Genomic DNA, 20338 nt, shown 5'->3' with positions numbered 1-20338 from the left:
TCCAGCAAGAAGACACCGTAGCAGAACTCAAAGATTTATTTAACATTCCATTAAGAATGGGATCAATAATATCCACGCCTAGAGCCAAAATAGAGGGGGTACAAGGTCCAATGGAGAACCTGATTTAAGAATTATATTCGCCCTTTTGGAATCCTCCAAAGAGTTGGAACTAAACTCCAAAAGGCAGCCAGAAGGTAAGGTGTTTATGTAAATCTGAGAAAAGCAGTATTCAAATATGTCCTGATTATCACCTAAAGAAAAGCTGTTTTGTATATTCACAACCTTGTTATAAAACAATTGTGAATTTGTTCAGACCAGTCTGCTGAGGCTACCTTAGATCTCTGGATAGTCACAGAATCCACAAAGTCTTTCACTATTTTAAACATTTTTTTAGATTTATTAGCTGCTTTATCTGTGCATTCCTCATAATGCTGTTTCTTAGACAGACTTACCAGAGTCATACATTTTTTCACAGCTACTTCGTAAAATACTTTGGATTGTGGGCTATAATTTTATCTTCACACCCTCTCTGACATTTTACATATCTTTTTCTCAAGCTTGAGAGCATAAAAGAACCAAGGATTGAAAATCTTTTTCCTCCCAGATGCATGAGTAGAGAGGGGACCAAATTTGTCAATCGTAGAACGTAGCAACTAATCATATTCTGACATATTAGAGTCTATGGAACCCAGAAGTGACAGAGTGTAAGTTTCCAGAGCCGTCCTTAAATTATTGCCTGTAATTTTAGAAAAAAGGTGAAACTAATAGGACATTCCACAGTCCCACCAACTGGCAACATGGCTCCATACCAGAGGAAGAGGGTCAGACATATTCAAAATGAAATTAGAAAACACCAGGTCTAATATATGACAGCTCGGTGTTCTGTTTTATGGCCAGCCGGGCAGTTTTTTATTGTTGATTTCCCTGATATTAACACACGTATTGGTTGCAACAAACACAAATGCATGCAGTTCCCCATACCTTGCAAAATATCCATACAGCATATCTTTACAAGTTCACAACTGACCTTATTTGCAAAAGTGGAACACTTTTTTTAGCTATCTAGTTCACTAATGCGGGCCACTTTTACTTTGGTGCCCGGGACTAACGTTTGTCCCAGTTTGACTCTGGTTGTCATTAGTTAAAGGTTTAAGACCAACAATGAGCCTCTAAATGCCACACTTCATCAAATAGTTTGTTTTGAGTCATTCCTTCTCAAAATGCATTAAAACTTCAGAGGTTGCTTCCATTGTTTTACTGGGCAAACATAAAACCTTTGAATTATCATCTGTTTTGCAATAAGCTATTTATTTTAGCAGTATCTGCATTAGATTTGCAGGCCTGAATTTAACAAAAGTGGTGCTACATCCAATACAGTGCCACTTATCTTGCGCCCCCTACCGCCACCATGTGTGTGCTGTATTTAATATAAGGCGCACCCTGGCGCATGGTAGGGGTAATAACGTCAACATTTTTGATGCTATTGATGTACTTTGTAGGATTAGCGCCAAAATTTTGGCACTAATCCTGCAGAGTACATACGGGCCCGTTGAAAAAATTGTATGCTCTCTGCAGGCGTTAAAAATAGCTGCTAAAATCTTAGATTCCACTGCACCATTTTTACGGTTCCCCTAATGGGGGAACGCCCCTTTTGCATACATTATGGCTGGCTCAGGCATAATGTGGCATAGGAGGTTACAACGTGGCCCAATGGATGTGCGGCTAATTCAGTCTCGTTGGAACACATTAACGTAGCAACAGACACCGCGGCTTTAACGGCCAACAGACAGGCGGAAGTCAATGTACTGCCCAACCCATCACAACCCGCCCATCCGTCAGCTTTTCCGGGGCGGTACCAATGCCATCAAAAGCACGGCGGAAACAGGACTTGGAAGGGAAACCACTCACCTCTCAACACAAACGAACAACTAGGACGCCATGGAGCCTGAGCTGCAGGTCCTGCCCATGCTGGTCTACCTCCTCATCTACCAGGAGTACGAACAGTGGCGGCGACGACCACGGTGAGTACTGCACCTAGTACACAGGGGGGGAGGAAGGAAAAAGAGAGTGACACATACACACAACACGCAACCCCCTCACCCACAACACCATACACACAAACACATGCATCAACATTACATTTACACCCCGTGACCCCCTGGAAGAACGCAAGGACAAAAGGAATTGAGTCAAATCAGTGATATTTTAGAAATAGACAGATATACGTAATAAATTGAAAAACAGTATTTACTAAAATATACAATATGTACATAAGGCGGTACATGGTCCATTCAAAATGCCCGTGGGCCACTGGGTCAAAACTCATGGGCCAAGCCCACACTTGACTCCTGCCTCAATACGGAGAGAACACTGCAAGGGCATCAGGGTGAAAACACACAGGCTCCTCAGGGGGACGGGGAAAGCGGGCACCTCAGGCAGAAGATGGAATAACGCCACTGCTCCTGGAGGGGGCTCCATGCCCACAGCGATGTCCAGGGGAGTGCAAAGCCACAGTCTCACAAGTGGGTGGTTTGCCCACTGCTTGGTCCTGGGGAGTGCAAAGCCACAGTCTCTCAAGTCTCTCAAGTGGGTGGTTTGCCCACTGCTTGGTCCTGGGGAGTGCAAAGCCACAGTCTCTCAAGTGGGTGGTCTGCCCACCGGTTATGGAGGGGGCCTGGTACCCAGTGTGCTTCATCCTGCCAAGGATAGGGTGAGTGGATGCCTTTCTCCACTGGTTCTGGAGGGGGCCTTCTGCCCAGTGATGCAACACTTTGGGTGTGGCAGTTCACAGTCCCTCACCTGGGTGTCTGAGGCACGAGATTTGCAAGGACCAAGTTGCATGATAGTCCATGGAGGCAGGGCTAGATTCCATCCTGCAGCGGCTAAGGCTGCAAACTGGTGGTAGTGCCAGTGCTGGTGGGGGTGCTGCTAGTGGTAGTGGGAGGCCCCAGCCCTTCTCCTGCAGCCTCGGGTGGCTACCCACTGAGGCTGCTGCTGCTGACAGTAGTGGTGCTTGCGGCGATGCAGGTGGTGGTGCATGTGGTGGTGCTTGCGGTGATGCTAGCGGCAGGGCTGCAGCCAGTGCTGGCTGCGGTGCAAATGGTGGTGCTGGCCTTCATCTGCAGCCTCCAATGGCGGAAGTGCCTTGGCTGGGGTTTTCTGCCCCTTCCCCACCTTGGCAGATGGTGGTGTGACCTCAGGTTTGGCAGTTGAAGTCTTTGAGGTGGTCTTGCTGGGTGGTTTTGGCTCCTTCCCCTTGGTGGATGCTATCCCCCTCTTCACCTTGGCAGCTGGTGGAATGGTTTTGTCCTTGACAGGGGTAGGTGGTACACTGGCTGGGCTGACGGGTGCCCCCTTTGAGCCTCTGATAGCTGCAGGAACCTGCGGACGTCGACTTGGTGGCTGAGGTGCTGGGCTGGGTTTTGACTGCCCGAGGGGAAGGACAGGGAGGAGGGGTAGGGAAGAGGTCAATGTTTGCCAGGAAAAGCTTCTAAGAGACACTGGGGCGGGGAGAGGGTTTGGGAGTGGAGGAAGAGGGAGTGCTTGTGGGAGGTGTCTGTTTGCTGAGTTTGGGTACAGGTGAATGGGCTGGATGCTGTTGTGAGGTGGATGGCTGTTGGGTGGGTGGGTGCTTGTGTTTGTGTACTTTGGGAGGAGGGTTCACAGACACACTGGGAGAGGACACAGGGGATGTGTGCATGGATGTGGGGGTGGTGACTGCCAGTGAGGGGTGTGTTGTGATGGGCGTGCTGGCGATGGAGGTAGTGGATGAGGATGTACTGCATGCAGGTGTGAGTGGAGACGCTACTGGGAGGGAGGTGGATGACGAGGAGGAGGGGGACACAGTGGAGCCAGTGGATCTTGGTGTGTCTGCATGGGGATAGTGCTTGTGTGAGTGCCTGTGAGATGAAGTGTGGTGCTTGTGTTTGCCTGAGCCACTTTTGTGTGTTGATTTGGGTGAATGCTGGTCTGAAGGTGTGCTTGGGATAGGCTGGGGTTGAGGTGATTGGGACTGGGAAGAGGAAGTTGGAGGGGGAGGCTGAAGACAGGGACAAGGGCTGCCATCAGTGCAGAGGCCAGAGCCTGAAATGCTCTCTTTTGGGCCGCCATGCCAGAGTGAATGCCCTCCAGGTATACATTTGTTTGTTGCAAATGCATCTCGACACCCTGGATTACATTCAGAATGGTTGACTGCCCAACAGTGAGGGATCTCAGGAGGTCAATAGCCTCCTCACTGAGGGCAGCAGGTGCCTGGGGCGAAGGAGAAGCCCACCCTCCTGGGTGAGCGGGTGCGGGAAACACACTGAGGGGCTGCTGGGAGGATGGTGCTGGTAGGGGGAGTTGGCGGCTGTCGGTTGTTGGGGTGGGAACAGAGGTGTCTGCCACCGCCAGGAAGCTTCCATCAGAGGAGGAGTTGCTGTCTGCCGTATCCCCTCCTGTCCCTGTCGTGGTGCGCCCCTCGCCCTCCGTCCCACTGGTGCCCTCACCATCGGTGGATTTGGCCTCCAGGCTCAAGTGGGATGCAGCTCCCTCCATCGCCGGTGCCTCTGCTCCACCACCATATGATGCTAATGCACACAAGGACAGGGTGACAAAACAAAAAGGGGGGGGAGAGACAGAGGATACACTTGGTCAGTGGCAGCAACAACCCTACCGTTGGCGTACACAACACACAGGGAGCAGCCCTATGCATTAGGCCATGCATTACCAGTTACTAAGATAGTCACCAGCCAATGGGGTACAATGCCTACCACCATTAGCTGCACACCTGATACCCAACAGGACCCTGCCCAGTAGTAGATGCCCACTAACACTATTGGGGTAGGAGTGCTTCAGAGCCTGCCCAACAAGGGACCTACCCTGCCATGTTCGCCTGGCCTAGGTGCACCCACAGTTCACATCCCCCACCCAGGTAAACCTTAAAGCGTGTACAGTCATGATTCTGAATCTGTACTCACCCCCTTGTGGCTGCTGTGATGCCTCGAAGCGTCCATCCAGCTCTGGATATGCCACCGCCAGGATGCGAAACATCAGGGGGGTCAGGGTACGACAGGCACTCCTTCCTCGTTGGGAGGCCAGACCCAGCTGGGCCTCCACTGTCTTCCTTGTCCAGCAGCGCAGGTCCTCCCACCATTTGCAGCAGTGGGTGCTCTGCCTGTCAAAGACCCCCAGGGTCCGCACCTCCTTGGTGATGGCACACCAAGTACCCTTTTTCTGGTGGGCGCTGACCTGCATGGAAAAGACAGCAGAAAAGGGAATTAGTCAACCGTCCGGACTGTCACACTCATGACCCACCAGATGCCTACCATCCCCTGACTCACATACATTGACCACCATACATGCAGCACTCTAGCCAGGACGCCTCCGGCCCCCCTACATGTGGCTTACATACACAGCAATTCATACATTCATGGCCCACGCATCATGCTCACAGTGTACTCACCTGTTTGTCTGGAGGACCGTAGAGTAACGTGTACTGGGGTAGGACCCCATCCACCAGTTTCTCTAACTCCTCCGCAGTGAAGGCAGGGGCCCTTTCCCTAGACACTCGAGCCATTGTCGCTTACAGACACAGGTCACAGCAGCACTTGCAGTGTAGCTCCTCTCCTGTTGAAGGTCAGGTAACAAGTGAGTGAACAGATAGAAAATGGCGGTCACGTCCGCGGCAGTGTGTACCGTCACCGCCGGCGTACATCGCCATTGGTTCCTTTAACCCATAGGGCCCAATGATAACCCATGCAAAGTTGGGCGGTGGTCATCGACCGCCTACCGCAACAGCGCACAACGCCAGCGGAATTACCTCATTTCCACTAGTCCCTCCTCATAGCTCAGGCAGCTGCAATTTCAGGGGGGCACAGGGCATGGCACCTAACTGCTTCACAGCAGACATTGGCACAGCAACTGACTCTCGGATTCACATACTGGTTCTGTAAAGGAAAAAATGCATCATTAGTGCAATAGATGTGTGAACATGACCCTCTGCTCACTGTTTTCTTCCATAGGCTTCAACCGCTGAGGCTGAATATGAGATGGTGACATCCTTCAGTGTACAGACCCCTGGTGGACCTTGCGACAAGGGGGAACAGACACATTATCGTTACATACAGACTTGATTGGGCCACAATCCAAGAACTGTGTGCCCAATTGGAGCCAGACCTGATGTCAGCTATCCGCCAGCCCACAGGTATCCCCCCTCTAGTGCAGGTCCTGTCAGTGCTCCATTTCTTGGCAAGTGGTTCCTGCCAAACTATAGTGACCATGGCATCAGGGATGTCACAGCCATTGTTCACCAACGTGCTGACCAGAGTGTTTTCAGCCCTGTTGAAACACATGCACAGCTACATCATATTCCCCCATGTGGAGGATTTGGCCAAAGTGAAAGCTGACTTTTATGCCCTGTGACATATCCCCAACATCATTGGTGCCATTGATGGTACACATGTGGCATCTGTCCCCCCACCCCCTGGAGAAATGAACAAGTGTTCAGGAATCGAAAAAGCTATCACTCTCTGAATGTGCAAATGGTGTGTTTGGCGGACCAGTACATCTCCCATGTGAATGTCAAGTATCCTGGCTCTGTGCATGACGCCTTTATCTTGAGGAATAAAAGCATCCCATATGTGATGGGCCAACTCCAGAGGCACTGGGTGTGGCTAATTGGTGAGCCCAAGGTCCCCACCCAGTATAAGTAGGTGTCTAAGTATGGGGTTGTCCCTAAGGGTTAGTGTGTGTCTAACAGTTGTCCCTCGATATTTGTAGGTGACTCTGGTTACCCCAACCTCTCCTGGCTACTGACCCCAGTGAGGAATGCCAGGACAAGGGCAGAGGAATGTTACAATGAGGCACATGGGCGAACAAGGAGGATAATTAAAAGAACCTTTGGCCTCCTGAAGGCCAGGTTCCGGTGCCTCCATCTGACAGGTGGACCCCTGTACTACTCACCCAAGAAGGTGTGCCAGATCATCGTTGCATGTTGCACAACCTGGCCTTGAGATGCCAGGTGCCTTTTCTGCAGGAGGATGAGCCTGGAGATGGTCTTGTGGCAGTGGTGGAGCCTGTGGACAGTGAGGAAGAGGTGGCAGAGGAAGAAGATGTTGACAACAGAAGTAATATAATGCAGCAGTACTTCCAGTGACACACAGGTAAGACACTGTAACTTCACTTTACTTTTCAGTTTTGTGTTGGACATTGTACATGGCAGCCTGATTTCCCTATGTCTATGGCCACTTACTGTACCCTTAGGCATCTCTATTTTCAGATCTCTGTGTCCCACTCTGGCTCCTGGTATGTTTACTGCTGCCCATTAAAGGTAATTCCAATGTAAATTTAACTGTACATATGACTTGCAATGCTTTGATAATGTTGTACTAATACATATTTGAATCATTTGACAGATTCCAGATTTGTATTTGTTCCAAGGGTGTTTATTTAAGTGCTCATAAGTAGAGGGGGATGCGCAATGGGCTGGGGTTATGGTGGAGGAATGTCCCGTTAGAGTCCAGTCTTTTGGTATCACAGGTGCATTGTCCAAGGGGGCCTAGGGCGGGGGGCAATGGCAGTTCAAGGTGGACAAGGCGACAGATCGGGACAGAAGGGTAACAATCAGGAGAGTCTTATTTCCTGGCTGGGGTCTTGGCAATGTTCTCTGGCTTCTGCCTGGACCGCAGGGACCATTTGCGGGGTGGTTCTTCTTCTGCAGCGGGTGGGGTGCTGGTGCCCTGTTGGTCCTGTGGCAGAGTCTTCTGTCCACTAGCGCCGGCGGAGGTGGAGGGCTGTTCTTCAGTGTGGCTAGTGTCAGGGGCCCGTTGGTGTGCCACTGCCTCCCTCATGGTGTTGACCAGGCAGCACCCCTGCAATGGTGACCAGGATGGTGTAGATGTGTTTGAGGTCCTCCCTGATCCCCAGGTACTGTCCCTCCTGCAGCCACTGGGTCTCCTGCAATTTGGCCAGTATCTGGCCCATCGTCTCCTGGGAATGGTGGTATGCTCCCAGTATGTTGGTGAGTGCTTCCTAGAGAGTGGGTTCCCTGGGTCTGTCCTCCCCCAGTCGCACAGGACTCCTCCCAGCTTCCCTTTTGTCCTGTGCCTCTGTCCCCTAAACCGTGTGCCCACTGCCACTGACCCCAGGTCCCTGATCGTCCTGGGTTTTCAGGGTTGCCTGGGGTCCCTGTAGAGGTGGACACACTGGTGATTGATGTGTCCTGGGGACAGTGGCATGGGCCCGCTGGGTGGGTGCTGTGGTGGTGTTTCCTGGGGGGGAGGCTCTGTGGTGGGTTGGGGCTGTGGCAGGGTAACCGACTGTCCAGAAGTCCCTGTTGGGCCAGGTTGGTCATCGTGATCCAGGCTTGCAGAGCTGCTGTCATCACTGTGGGCCTCTTCTGGGGGGGGAAGGGGGACTGGATGTAGCTGGCACCTCCTCTCCGGTGATGTTGAGTAGGGGTCCTGTGGGGATGCAAATGCGGTGTTACTGTATCTGCATGTGCCATCTTGTGCATGGGTGTGTTTCCCTGTATGATTGTGATTTCCCTGTCAGCTTTGCCTTGTGTATGTGGTGATTTTGTTGGCTGGGTGATTCTCTCTACTGGGCATGCTGTGGAGATGGGTGTCCATGCAGGTCTGTGATGGGGGTCCATGGATTGTTGTGGCATGCAGGGCTTGGTATTGGGATGGGTGGGTTATTATATTGGGGTATGTGTGAGGTGGTGGAGTGATGGGAGTGAGGGTGAGAGTGGGGGTATGTGATGGCATGCAGGTTGGGGGGTGATGGTGGTAAGGATTAGACTTACCAGAGTCCAGTCCTCCTGCTACTCCTGCGAGGCCCTCAGGATGCATTATTGCCAAGACTTGCTCCTCCTATGTTGTTAGTTGTGGGGGAGGAAGTGGGGGTCCACCGCCAGTCCTCTGGTCGGCTACCTGGTGTCTTGCAACCACGGAACGCACCTTCCCCCATAGGTCATTCCACCTCTTCCTGATGTCATCCCTTGTTCTGGGGTGCTGTCCCACGGCATTGACCCTGTCCACGATTCTCCGCCATAGCTCCATCTTCCTTGCAATGGACGTCTGCTGCACCTGTGATCCGAATAGCTGTGGCTCTACCCAGATGATTTCCTCCACCATGACCCTTAGCTCCTCCTCTGAAAACCTGGGGTGTCTTCGGGGTGCCATGGATGTGGTGTGAGTGATATGTGTGAGAGTGTGTGGGGTGATGTGTTGGGGTGTGTGGTGTGAGGTGCGTGGATGGTGCATGGGTGATGATGTTTTGTGTCTCTGAGTGGGTGCTCCTGGCTTGTCTCTCTCTGCTTGCTAACTTTTTTTTCGCTGAAAGGGGTTGTGGGTAATGTGGATGTGTGTTTTATATTGAATTGTCCAATGTGGTGTAGTTTTGTAAGTGTGTGTGTATTTTGAGTGCGGCGGCGTGTACCGCCAATGGTTTACTGCGGTTGAAAGACCGCTGTGGTGATTCGTGGATCGTGATACTGTGGGAGCATTCCTGTTGGTATAATGGTGTGGGTTTTGCTATCGCCGGTTTATCACTGACCTTTGGTCTGGCGGACTTGTGTGGGTGTCTGTATAGTGGCGGATTTCTTAGTGTGGGTCATAATACCCGTAGCAGAATACTGCCACGGTCACAGTATGTTGGCAGCCGTCAGCACGGCGGTAGGCGGCATTTACGAGTTTCATAATCATTAATACAACCTTTTCTTCCTTTATTTAATATTGCCATCTAAATGCATCATTTTACGTTTTTAAGGGGCATGCCCTACGATAAAAAACACTAGTGTGGAAGGTTCTCGTGTGTGTACCCAACCCTAATTCGTTCTTGGCACTTGCCCATACCCTCTGCTTTACCTCCACCCCTTTTTCATTTGCTGTGGGTCTGAAACACACCTATTCTGATGCCACCTATCCCTTGACAGCCTCCATTACGGTGGCTTTAACTCTCTACCAACCCCAAGTAGTAGACAAGCACACGAGAGCCCTGCAGCATGCACAGCCCCATGCTCGCTTGCAGACATTGGTATATGCTGTGCTTCAGGTGTAAGGAGCGTTTTCCAATTCTGGTGCAGTGTGTGTCTTCAAAGCCAGACAGTGCCGGCAGAAGGACCTGTTACAGAAGTACACCAAGCTCCAGGTTCCAGTGACAGATTTGCATTTTACAGATACCAGTGACATAGTGAAAACGGATGAAATGCCTTAACGCCGTCCTGAAGCGAGATCTCATTGCCTGGTGAACCTTGTGAACATACACATACTACAATCTCAGGAGCTAGGAGTGAATAGTACAACTGTGGAAGTTCAGTGAACACTCGCCACTAATGTGTGTTTACCTGTCAGTGGACGCCAGCTTAAACTGCGCGAGCAGAGGGTTAAGTAAGTGGTTAGAGGCACTGTAAATCAAATTATAACATAAGCCGATTTAAAGGCTTTCGTGAATAAGGTTTATACCATAACTGAAGACTGATTCTAGACAAGAAGTCAGGAATAACTGTTAGCGGTGTTTTACCCTTGCATTAAAACAGCATGTGTCCCAAGCGGAAGGCTCGCCCTTAGCTCTGGCTTTTCATATAATTACAGACTTTTGAGCCCTCATGCGTGCAGCACAGTTTGCCCAAGTTTTGTTCCACGACATAGCAGCGACATTACCTACCCTGCATGCCGCCATCGTCCCCAGCCTCATTTGGCTGGATCAGGCCAGCAGTCGTCGTGTACACGTGCAACATTTAAGTGATTTTCGATTCGTATGTGGACACTAGAAAAATAACAATTTTGTGATTTCTTTATAATGCAGGGATTTACAACAGTTGGATGACAGCACCCAGCTCCCTCTGCTTTCTCATTTTTCAGAAACGATGGAAGGTCTAACCACTATACGAGCTTTCAGGTACTTAATGTCTTTATTATGTTCTCATCTATGAAAATGGTGCAGTAAAATGATCACCAAGTATGTTTTTGACAAGAATGTGGTATTATGAGGGGTGTTATGTGAATATTTTAAGTTGAAGGTGTCTGTAATCGTTGACAAGTCACATGTGCTTAATTTACTTTGTAAAAGAACATTTTAACAGCGTACTGCAAACTAAAAGGCCCCAATTACAAATTGAGTTGAGTGGTAATCCTTGGTGCGATACTGCTCTTTCCAAATATAACTTGCGCAGTGTCCCATGCGAGGGTTTCCTGGATGTAGGAACACCGACACAGATTTTTCAGGGCGGAATATTCGAGCATGAAATACAGGAGCAGCATGTGGCATTTGAAGGGGTGGTGCATGGCGGGGGGAAGAAAAAATAATTTAAAAAAAAGCACTTACCTGATTCCCCGCCACTGCCGCCACCACCATGATGATCCCCTGTCTCCACTGCAGTGGAAGGCACAGGCTCCCAGCCTGCCCTGTGACCAATCGGAACACTGCTGTCATCATTCGGATTGGTCGGAGCGCTACGCAGGGCTCTCCGAGGCAGAGTGGGAGTCTCTTCCTGCTTTCTCCAGCCCGGCAACACAGTGCTGGGTTGGAGAGAGCACAGTGCACATTGTGGACGTACATGCATACTGAGGGGAGTGTTATGCATTCTCCCTCCGTGCTTGTCATAGCACATGGCCCTGCCCCGTTGACAATAAAATGATAAAGTAGTTTATTATTGTTTTATTGTAAAGGTTTTGCCGCTGCTGCTGGTGGCGGGACATGACTTTCCTCTGACATAGTGGAGGAGCCACGCCTGATAATCCTTCTTTGTCACCTGTCACCATCATCCGTCCTCCAAGTCCCTTTGCCCCAGACCAGACCAGCCCTTCCCAACTCCCACTTACTACCTTCTCAGAGCAGGTGATACATGGGAGCATTATTAATCTGCACAGAAAAGGGAATACCATGCATAATTTGTCCTTGAAATACTGGGTTGGCATGGTAAGTTCCCATTTCATGATTAAGTTACAATACGCAGATTTAGAAGTAACAATACCATCTGGAATCATTAATTTCTGGTTACCTTGTACACCACACATAAATACATCAAACTTGTAATTGGATTAACATGAAACAATTAGTAAATAGAAAAATAATGGACAATGTAGTTCTGCACCTTGTGCCACAATACTTCTTTGCAGTTCATACTACTGCACAGACTATTTGTACAGTTGTTAGACCTGACCCTCTCTGCAGGGCCACCCCAGATTTTTGCCTTCCTCAGCTACCTTTGCTGAATGCTTTTTTTGTTGGCTTTTTCCCTGTTAATCAGTGGTAAAGTACTTGTGCTCTCTCCCTAGAGAGGGTTCAGTTGGCATTTACCTGATTGGTAAATTTAATTTACCTATAGGTTTCTAGTAAATGGAACTAACAGTACCCAGGTCTGTAAACTAAATGCTACCAGCGGGCAGCAGCACGTGTGCCACTCACTAAACGTAGCCATGTAGAACATGTCTTAGGTCTGCCACTGCAGCCTGTGGTGCAGTCTTCTACTGCCATTTCAACCTGGCAAAATAAACCTTTTGCCAGGCCTAAACCTTCCCTTTTATGCTTGTAAGTCACCTCTAAAGTAGGCCCTAAAGGCTGATAGGACAGGGTGCAACCAATTTAAAAAGGATGACGTGTGTTTAAGTGTTACATTTCCTGACAGTGAAAAACAATAAATGTCATTTTTCAATGTTGCAAAGCCTATCTCTCGCATAGACTAAAAACGAGTTACCTTATTCAATTGCTAATTTACGATCTTCAGATCATGTTTACACAGAAATGAATTTAGAACCCTCTTTAATGTTAAAGTCGTAATTTAAGTAACTATTCTGAACTGTCCACTTTTAGAAAGTTGGCATTTTCCTTCACAAAACTTCTGGGGCCTTTCTATGAGTTTCCAACTGCCTGGCTATGTTAATGGTTCCACCATCAATAACGTGATTATGAGCAACGAACCTAGGTGATGCTGGGAGAGGGTCTTCTTGGCAGGGTCTTCTTGGCAGGATGGCTGGAGAGGAGCTGTACCCTGCTCTGATTACATTTCAAAGAGTTTGCCCACAGCACATAAAGGAACCTGACACAAGACCTGCCCTGACTTTTGTCACCCTAGCAGTTTGAAGTCAAACCCAGGGGAAGGGAAAGAAAGGTCTGACCAGAACCAGTTTTTGATGAAGATCAGAGAATAAACCCACATAATTCCTGGCAGCAGGTTAAAAAACAGGAGCTTCAGAACCACTCATCAGAACACACCTGGACCTATTAAAGAGTCAGAAGAAGGACTACCTTGCTGTCAGAAGGACTGCCCTTCTGCTTGAAGGACTGCTTTACTGTCTGTAGAAGGAAGATTGGACCTGCTTGCCTTGATCCCAGGCTAATGCGGGTGTCTCCAAGGGACAGTTGGCTGACCTCCTCGGTGAGCTACAAGGACACAACAAGCTTCCAGAGGCCTTCCTTCAGCTGCACAGCTGACCTGCTGCAACTATGCCTGCCTAGACCTGCTTGTGCCGTGCTGCTGGCCTCTGCTGATGTGAATTCTGAACCTCAAGAGATGCCCTCAGGTCCCGACCCTTGTGTGGCATCCATAAGAGCATCTCTACAAGAGGCTTCTGCTCTTTGTGACCTTGAGTAGGCATGTTTGAACCATATCTCTATCACCCGCAATGACCGCCAACGTGAAGCTCAGGTAAGGCCTGCTCTTTGCACCAACAGTGACCATCCTGGTTGGCTTTTAATGTGGACAGTGACCATGCACAGTGATCAACCAACACGAGACTCCAGAGAAAAGAGGCTTTGCATGCTACAGTAAAGACAGTCTGTGACACTCAATATGCTCTTCATGCTGAAAGTCTCCTCACGGACTCCTCCAACACGAACAGAATTCTTTGCGCCAGACTTAAGAAGGTACATCTTCAGCGGGACTACCCTGGTCCCTGCATCTGACAGACACTCTCTTGTGGTTGGCCTGAAATTGTGACCACCCCCCTTTCTAGTGCGACCAGCTACTGTATCTGCAAATTGGGCTTTCTGCTTCTTGGTGCTATTTTCACTAAAATCTTTAAAATTCAATACATCCAGTTGATTGGATTATTGTCATTCTGTCATCAGTTTATTTATTACATTGTAATCTATATTTCTAAAAAAAAAATGTTTGTGTTGTGTTTTTACTTCAATACTTTTTGTGTGCTATATAAATACCTTCCACATTCCCTTTACGTTAAACCTGTCTGCTTTTATGCCAAGCTAATAGCGAGTAAAGCACAGATTCATTTAGTGATTTTTGTGGTTCACCCTGACAAGGATTGTGTTGATGCTTGAGTGGGGCTCCAACCCTTCTCAACCAATAACCTAGTTTCTTACAACAGTATTATACAAGAAGTAGTTATTCAGATATGTTGTTGCTCAATTTTTCATTGTATTCTGTTGACTCATCATGTAAATGTTCTGAAACCTCTATAATGAATCTTACATTTCATATTAAGTGACATCACCCATTCCATTGCAATTACAAGCCTCACACTTGCAAGTCCTGAAATATCCTTCCTGCACTGGCCCCTATGTTTTGCTGCAATCCAGGTGGGGGGTTTGATCCTTTAATTTGTGTCACATTTACTTTCCAAACATCAGCCTTTTTCTTGGTACATGTGGTCCAAGACCAAGTTTTCTATTGATATTTTATGTCACATCCTTTTACACTAAAAAGAAAGGTGAGAGCAGTCAAATTGTTTTCACATCATACACTTTTTATTGAATCAGAGAAAGCAACAGTGGGCAACCTCTGGTGTCTAAATTGTTTTACAAAATGTTACTCATCCCAACTTATGATGCATGCACCATCAAAAGAAAAGGTGTGTTATCTTGTTTCTTTCCAAACGTATAACATGCTAAGTGATCACAGGCATCCCCAGGTGACCTTTGATGACCTAGATGGGTACTGTGACATTGACACCCGATTCATCCTTTATGATATCAGTCACTGAGTACTAGGCATGATCCTGCTTTATAGATGAAATCCTTAGTATGACTTATGACTTTAATAGGCCATTTAATTCTGTTGTTTTCTAACACGTTACAAGCCGATGAGACAGATGATCCAGCTTCTCCTCCTCGTCTTTGACCTTAATGTAATCATTGCCAAACTGAAAATGTAAGCACATTCATGATTTTACTAATCACTGGTATCTTTACAAATGGATAGTGTGCTCCACCTCACAGAATCTTTAACCCCTTAATTCCCAATTTTCCACAGGTGTACACTTCTAGCAATATTTCAACTCAATTCATGCTGCTCTACAACTTGTTACATCACTGGGAATTTCCATTTATAGCTTTCAGTCATAACCTTAACACTTAAAGTCTTGGCCGCCACCATACTTGAAGAGGTGAAGCAAGAACCTACAGCTGGAGTTGGTTCCGTTTTGACTTCAGCATCCAGTAAAGAATGCACTGCAAAACCTTAAACTATACAAAACTGGTCCTAATTGGTAAGGTTCCTGTGCAAGATCCACAAAAACAAATATCACAGAGTTGCAAAACAATTAACAATCATGTTGACTGTTTCCAGATTATCATGCTGCCTACCCACTACAGGGACCCTTACCTATGTAGTTGGTAATGGTAAAGGTCTTGGTTGGCATTGTTCCTCTACAGTGCTATGTCAGAGGTCCTCATAATTTTAAGATAAGACAAATTAGTACTTACAATATCTGTATTTGAAAGAAGACAATATTGACCTTCTCCTCCTCTTTACCAATCTTTATTTGCATCCACAGAACATGCATTGGTGAAGCCAGTAGATCTCACTTTTCCTTTTTTGTAACATTTCTTTATTCAGTAATACAAAAATAGACCCGTGCCATAGAATAATGCCCATAAATTACACATATACATATGTACGTGAGGAAGTAGCATCACAACCCCTGTTGTACCCATCATAGTCATCTTTGTCTTTGTGATCTGAACTGCTTCTTCTGTGGTAGCAATGGATGGATTTTCTATAGCTGCTCATTTTAATGTGTCACTTTTCCAATTTCAAAGCTAACAGTCTTGGCATTTTGTTAGAGGTAGTGTTTAATAATAGTTGGGTGAAATTGTGTGTGTTACTCCCACGTGTCATTAAAAAAAATACCATAATAGAGCAACATTTTGAGATACAATGATATGGAAACTGGGAGTATGATTTCATTATTAAACAGACTGCATTAGCAGAGTTAAGCTGGGCCCTCAAAGAAGAGTGATATGAAAAAGTGTCCGAAAAAGTTTGCATTGTAAGTGGTGAATATAAAAAGGAATAAACAACAAAATCGACCAATGACATATTTAATTTGCTTGTACGTCCTTAGTAAAGTGTGGTCAGGGCCTTTCAATTAGTTTCAACAAGTGGGCCTGCAGCACTGGTTCTACCACTCACTTAAGTAAAACTTCAAACATGTTTCAGGTCTGCCATAGGAGATTGTGTATGTGCAGTTTAAACTGCCATTTTGACCTGGCAAAGTAACCCTTTTGTCAGGCCCAAACCTTCCTTTTTAATATATATAGGCCACCCCTAGTGTATGCCCTGGACAGCCCAGAGGGCAGAGTGCAAAGTATTTGAAAAGTTGGACATTTAAATTTAAGATTTGTATTTTCTGGTAGTGAAAACCCCTTAAATTTGTTTTTACTGCTACAAGGCCTATCTCTCCCATAGGATAATACTGGAGTTCTCTTCTTACATTTTGTGAGTGTAATCTCCAATTGGGAAGGAATAACTAGTTCATGTTTGGTGTCTCTGAAATCCTAATTTAAGGTGAAGTCGGATTTTAAATTACAGTTCTGAAAATGCCACTTTTAGAAAGTTGACATTTTCTTGCCTTAGCCATTTGGTGCCTGCAGCCTGTCTCTGGTCACATGACTGGGTGCAATTGGCAGGTGGGCTTTGTGTATTCCCCCTAGCTAGCCGCACACAATGGGAGCTTATGTGTGACTGGATGGGCCATCGCTGGCAAGATGGGAGGGAGAAGCTGGGAACAGCCCCACTTGAACTTGAATAGGCTGTTTCCTGTCTCCACACAAAGGGTTGCATACCCCCTGTAGTTAGTCTGGAACCAGGCTAAGGAAAGAAAGGCATCTGTGCACTTCAAAGCCTCTGTCTAGAAGCTTCTCCCACCTTCCAGAACCAGGGCACCAGTGTGTACACGAAGGACCACAGACATCAACTCATCAGTACACTTCTGGATCTTTGGATAAAATGCCAAGAAGAAAGACCGCAGTGGTACTACAAGAACTGCCACCCTGTTGGACTGCTGCTCTAAAGGAATTGCTGCCCTGCTGTTCTGACCTCTGCCTGCTGCTCTCTTGCCTGTGGAAAAAAAACGTGACCTGCAACTTCATCTTGAACCCAGGATTTCAGAGTGACTCAAAGGACTAGTCTACTGGCCTCCTGATCTGAGCCTCAGGGACATAAAGGGGGTTATTCTAACTTTGGAGGAGTGTTAATCCGTCCCAAAAGTGACGGTAAAGTGACGGATATACCACCAGCCGTATTACGAGTTCCATAGGATATAATGGACTCGTAATACGGCTGGTGGTAAATCTGTCACTTTTCCGTCACTTTTGGGACGGATTAACACCTCCTCCAAAGTTAGAATAACCCCCAAAGTCTCCCCAGCAACTCCTGGACCTGTCTTCAGTGTGTTCCTCACCCCGAAGTGGTGCCCCTCAGGTCCTGGACCCTTGGTATTGCTCAGTGGGCTCTCAAATCAAGCTTTTGGAGTCTAATTAATGGCAAATGGACCCGTTCACACAAAACCTGCATTACTTGCACTGAAAATCAGAACAAACCATTCCAGACCATCTCTTCTCACAGCAAACATCAATCGTCTGCAAAGGATCACCACTGCAAAGTTCCAGCCAGCCCATTCTTGATGCCCAGCCTGCTCTTCTCGCCAAGCCGACCACCACTTGCGATGCTCTCCTTGCTCCTCGGGACTCTCCCCCACACGAACAGGACTCCTGGCACAAAACTTGAGAAGATAAAACACAAGTGGGACTAATCTGGGACTGTATTCGACCTGCACTCCATTGCAGTCGGCGTGAACTTTTGACCTTGACTCAGTCAAGCACAACTAAATAGGCGCAGTTGGAGCTTTCAGGTGCTATTTTACATTTTGTTCCTTAAAAATTCTTAACTCCAGTTCTACTGATTGGACTTTTGTCATTTTAGTCTTGTTTTATTTATTAAAATAAGCTAATTTTCTTAACCCGGTGTGGGATCTTTTTTTGTGGTGTATCCACTGTTTTACTGTTTGAAATGTTGCACAAAGATTTTACACATTGCCTCTAAGTTCAACCTGACTGCTCTATGTCACACTACATGGGGGTGGAGCACAGGTTAATAGGTGGATTGCTTTGTCATAACATTAGAAAGATTGTGGTTGCTTCTGGACTAGGGCTCACGCCCCAATCAATCAACAACTCAATTTCTAACAATCTGTAAGAAAGCTTACATGTGTGCTGTCTTTACATATAAACAGAAAATCTGCAAATCCAGCAACATGATATTACACCAAAGTAAAACAAATGAACTTGCAATGGTGATTAGTGAATAGCCTTAGCTTGTCACAAAGACAAATAGGATTCTGTTCCCAAACAAAAGAAATGTATAGCAATTAAAAAGCCAACACACCAGTAAAGAAAATACATGAAAGAACACACAGTCACTCTGATTTGTACAGTGTACAAGAGGATTCCTTCTGTATCCTCACCTACGCAACACAAATGTGACAAAGTAACTATCCTCAAAATACCATAGCCTTGATTAACAGTCCGTCCATTTACTTGCAAACCATGAAAAACCAATGGAAGACAATGGCTGAATTGTGCTGACCCAATGGACACTATTTGTGTAGCACTTCTTACTTGTACTTGGTACCATGAGAAATTGCAGACATCTAACTCTTTCTGTAGCAAGACTTAAAAAAGTACAATGTTGTCTAGCCTCATTTGATCATTACATGTGCTTGTGTGAAATAATTCGAATCTTTGTCTACATTTTTTATTTGCTAGCTAGTGGCTTGTGTGTATTATGTGACACCTCCAGCCAGTCCTAGCTTTTTCAGCCAACAACACTTTTCATTATCAGATGAAGTAAGGTCCCCTAGCAGATTGGTTTCTAGAAGTAAAGGTGAATTAACATTATATACATAAAATACGATGTATGGTAATACTAAGTATAATAATGGTTGGCAATTCAACCAGAGACGGAGTGAATGTGTTCTGAAATTTGAAGATGGTGGGTATGGAAGCAAAAATCATAGTCACTGTTGCCAAGAAGTTGGGACTGGAAATGTGATGTGAACAAATGTTGCAGAGGGAAGGCTTGATTAATATGGGAATAGTGACATAGTGGAATATTTAAAGAAAAACAGTTACGCAAGTAACAAATAGTGCCTGGAAGTGAGAGAGGGAGGGACAAGAAAAGTGTCCAAATGTAGTGTTATATTATGGTATTTGTATTGCAAATATCTGCGTTTGAAATGGTATCCAATGTATGGGCTGGGGAGAATATTTCAAATTGAAATGTAAAGCTGGCTTGATTCTTGAACAGTTTCCGTTGTGTGTATTTTAAGTCCGGCCCAGAGACAGCTTTAGCTATCGAACCTTCCTCTGTGTAGTAATACATATATAATGTATTCATTTAAACATTGAGACGCCTTGGGTCAGCCCTGATCATCCCATGGTCTGTCCACTTGTTATTCACAATTTGCTTCCGCCCAATAAATCATACAAGATGGAGATTCCCGTGCCACACATTTTCACACGAGACTTTTGCAGATGATGATAGGTGGGATGTAATAAAGGTGGCCGTTGCAGGAGGAGGAGGTTTTGTAGAATCTGAGTTGAGTTTTACAGATGCATGCTTCTCCTCTGCATAGTTCTGTCACTAGGTTTATTCTGCCTTCCTTACTTTTAACCTCTCTTCTTGACGATTCAGTGTAAACCATCTGCTGTACGATTTGCATGCTGAGGAGGCCATAGCCCCGGAGGCCAAGGTATGCATCATTGTGCAGTCAAATCACGTAACATATGTACAAAGGAATATGCCAGGAATAATTCATTTTATACCTTAGCAGACATTGTGCACCATCCCGACATGAGGCACACACAATGTTAATAATTGCCATTATTGTGCCAGTGGCAGCATTATACCAAAGGTTGGTGATCTACACCGCCATTCCATGAAAACAAGTCATTGTCATCTTTAGACCAGAGTCAGAATTTTACCTTGGACAGGCATAATCATGCATTGAATGTTTACAAATGCTAAGAATTATCACCATTATGCCAAGGCCAACACAACTACATATGCGGGCACCATCATTCCTTCAATGCCCACAATGAAGCGAAAGGACCACCA

General features: G+C 46.6%; 1 protein-coding gene across 3 annotated transcripts in view; it reads left to right on the top strand.

The window, feature by feature from the left end:
- The window catches only part of ABCC8 (ATP binding cassette subfamily C member 8), an 848693-nt gene that overhangs the window by 694818 nt on the left and 133537 nt on the right, over positions 1 to 20338 (top strand). For all 3 annotated transcript variants that reach the window (XM_069223742.1, XM_069223743.1, XM_069223745.1), the window contains one exon: positions 10789 to 10881. In XM_069223742.1, the coding sequence (XP_069079843.1) occupies positions 10789 to 10881 (93 nt within the window). The remainder of the gene's footprint in view (positions 1 to 10788; positions 10882 to 20338) is intronic.

Source organism: Pleurodeles waltl, chromosome 3_1 (assembly GCF_031143425.1).
Source record: "Pleurodeles waltl isolate 20211129_DDA chromosome 3_1, aPleWal1.hap1.20221129, whole genome shotgun sequence".
NCBI lineage: Eukaryota > Metazoa > Chordata > Amphibia > Caudata > Salamandridae > Pleurodeles > Pleurodeles waltl.
This window is presented reverse-complemented; position numbering and strand designations above follow the sequence as displayed.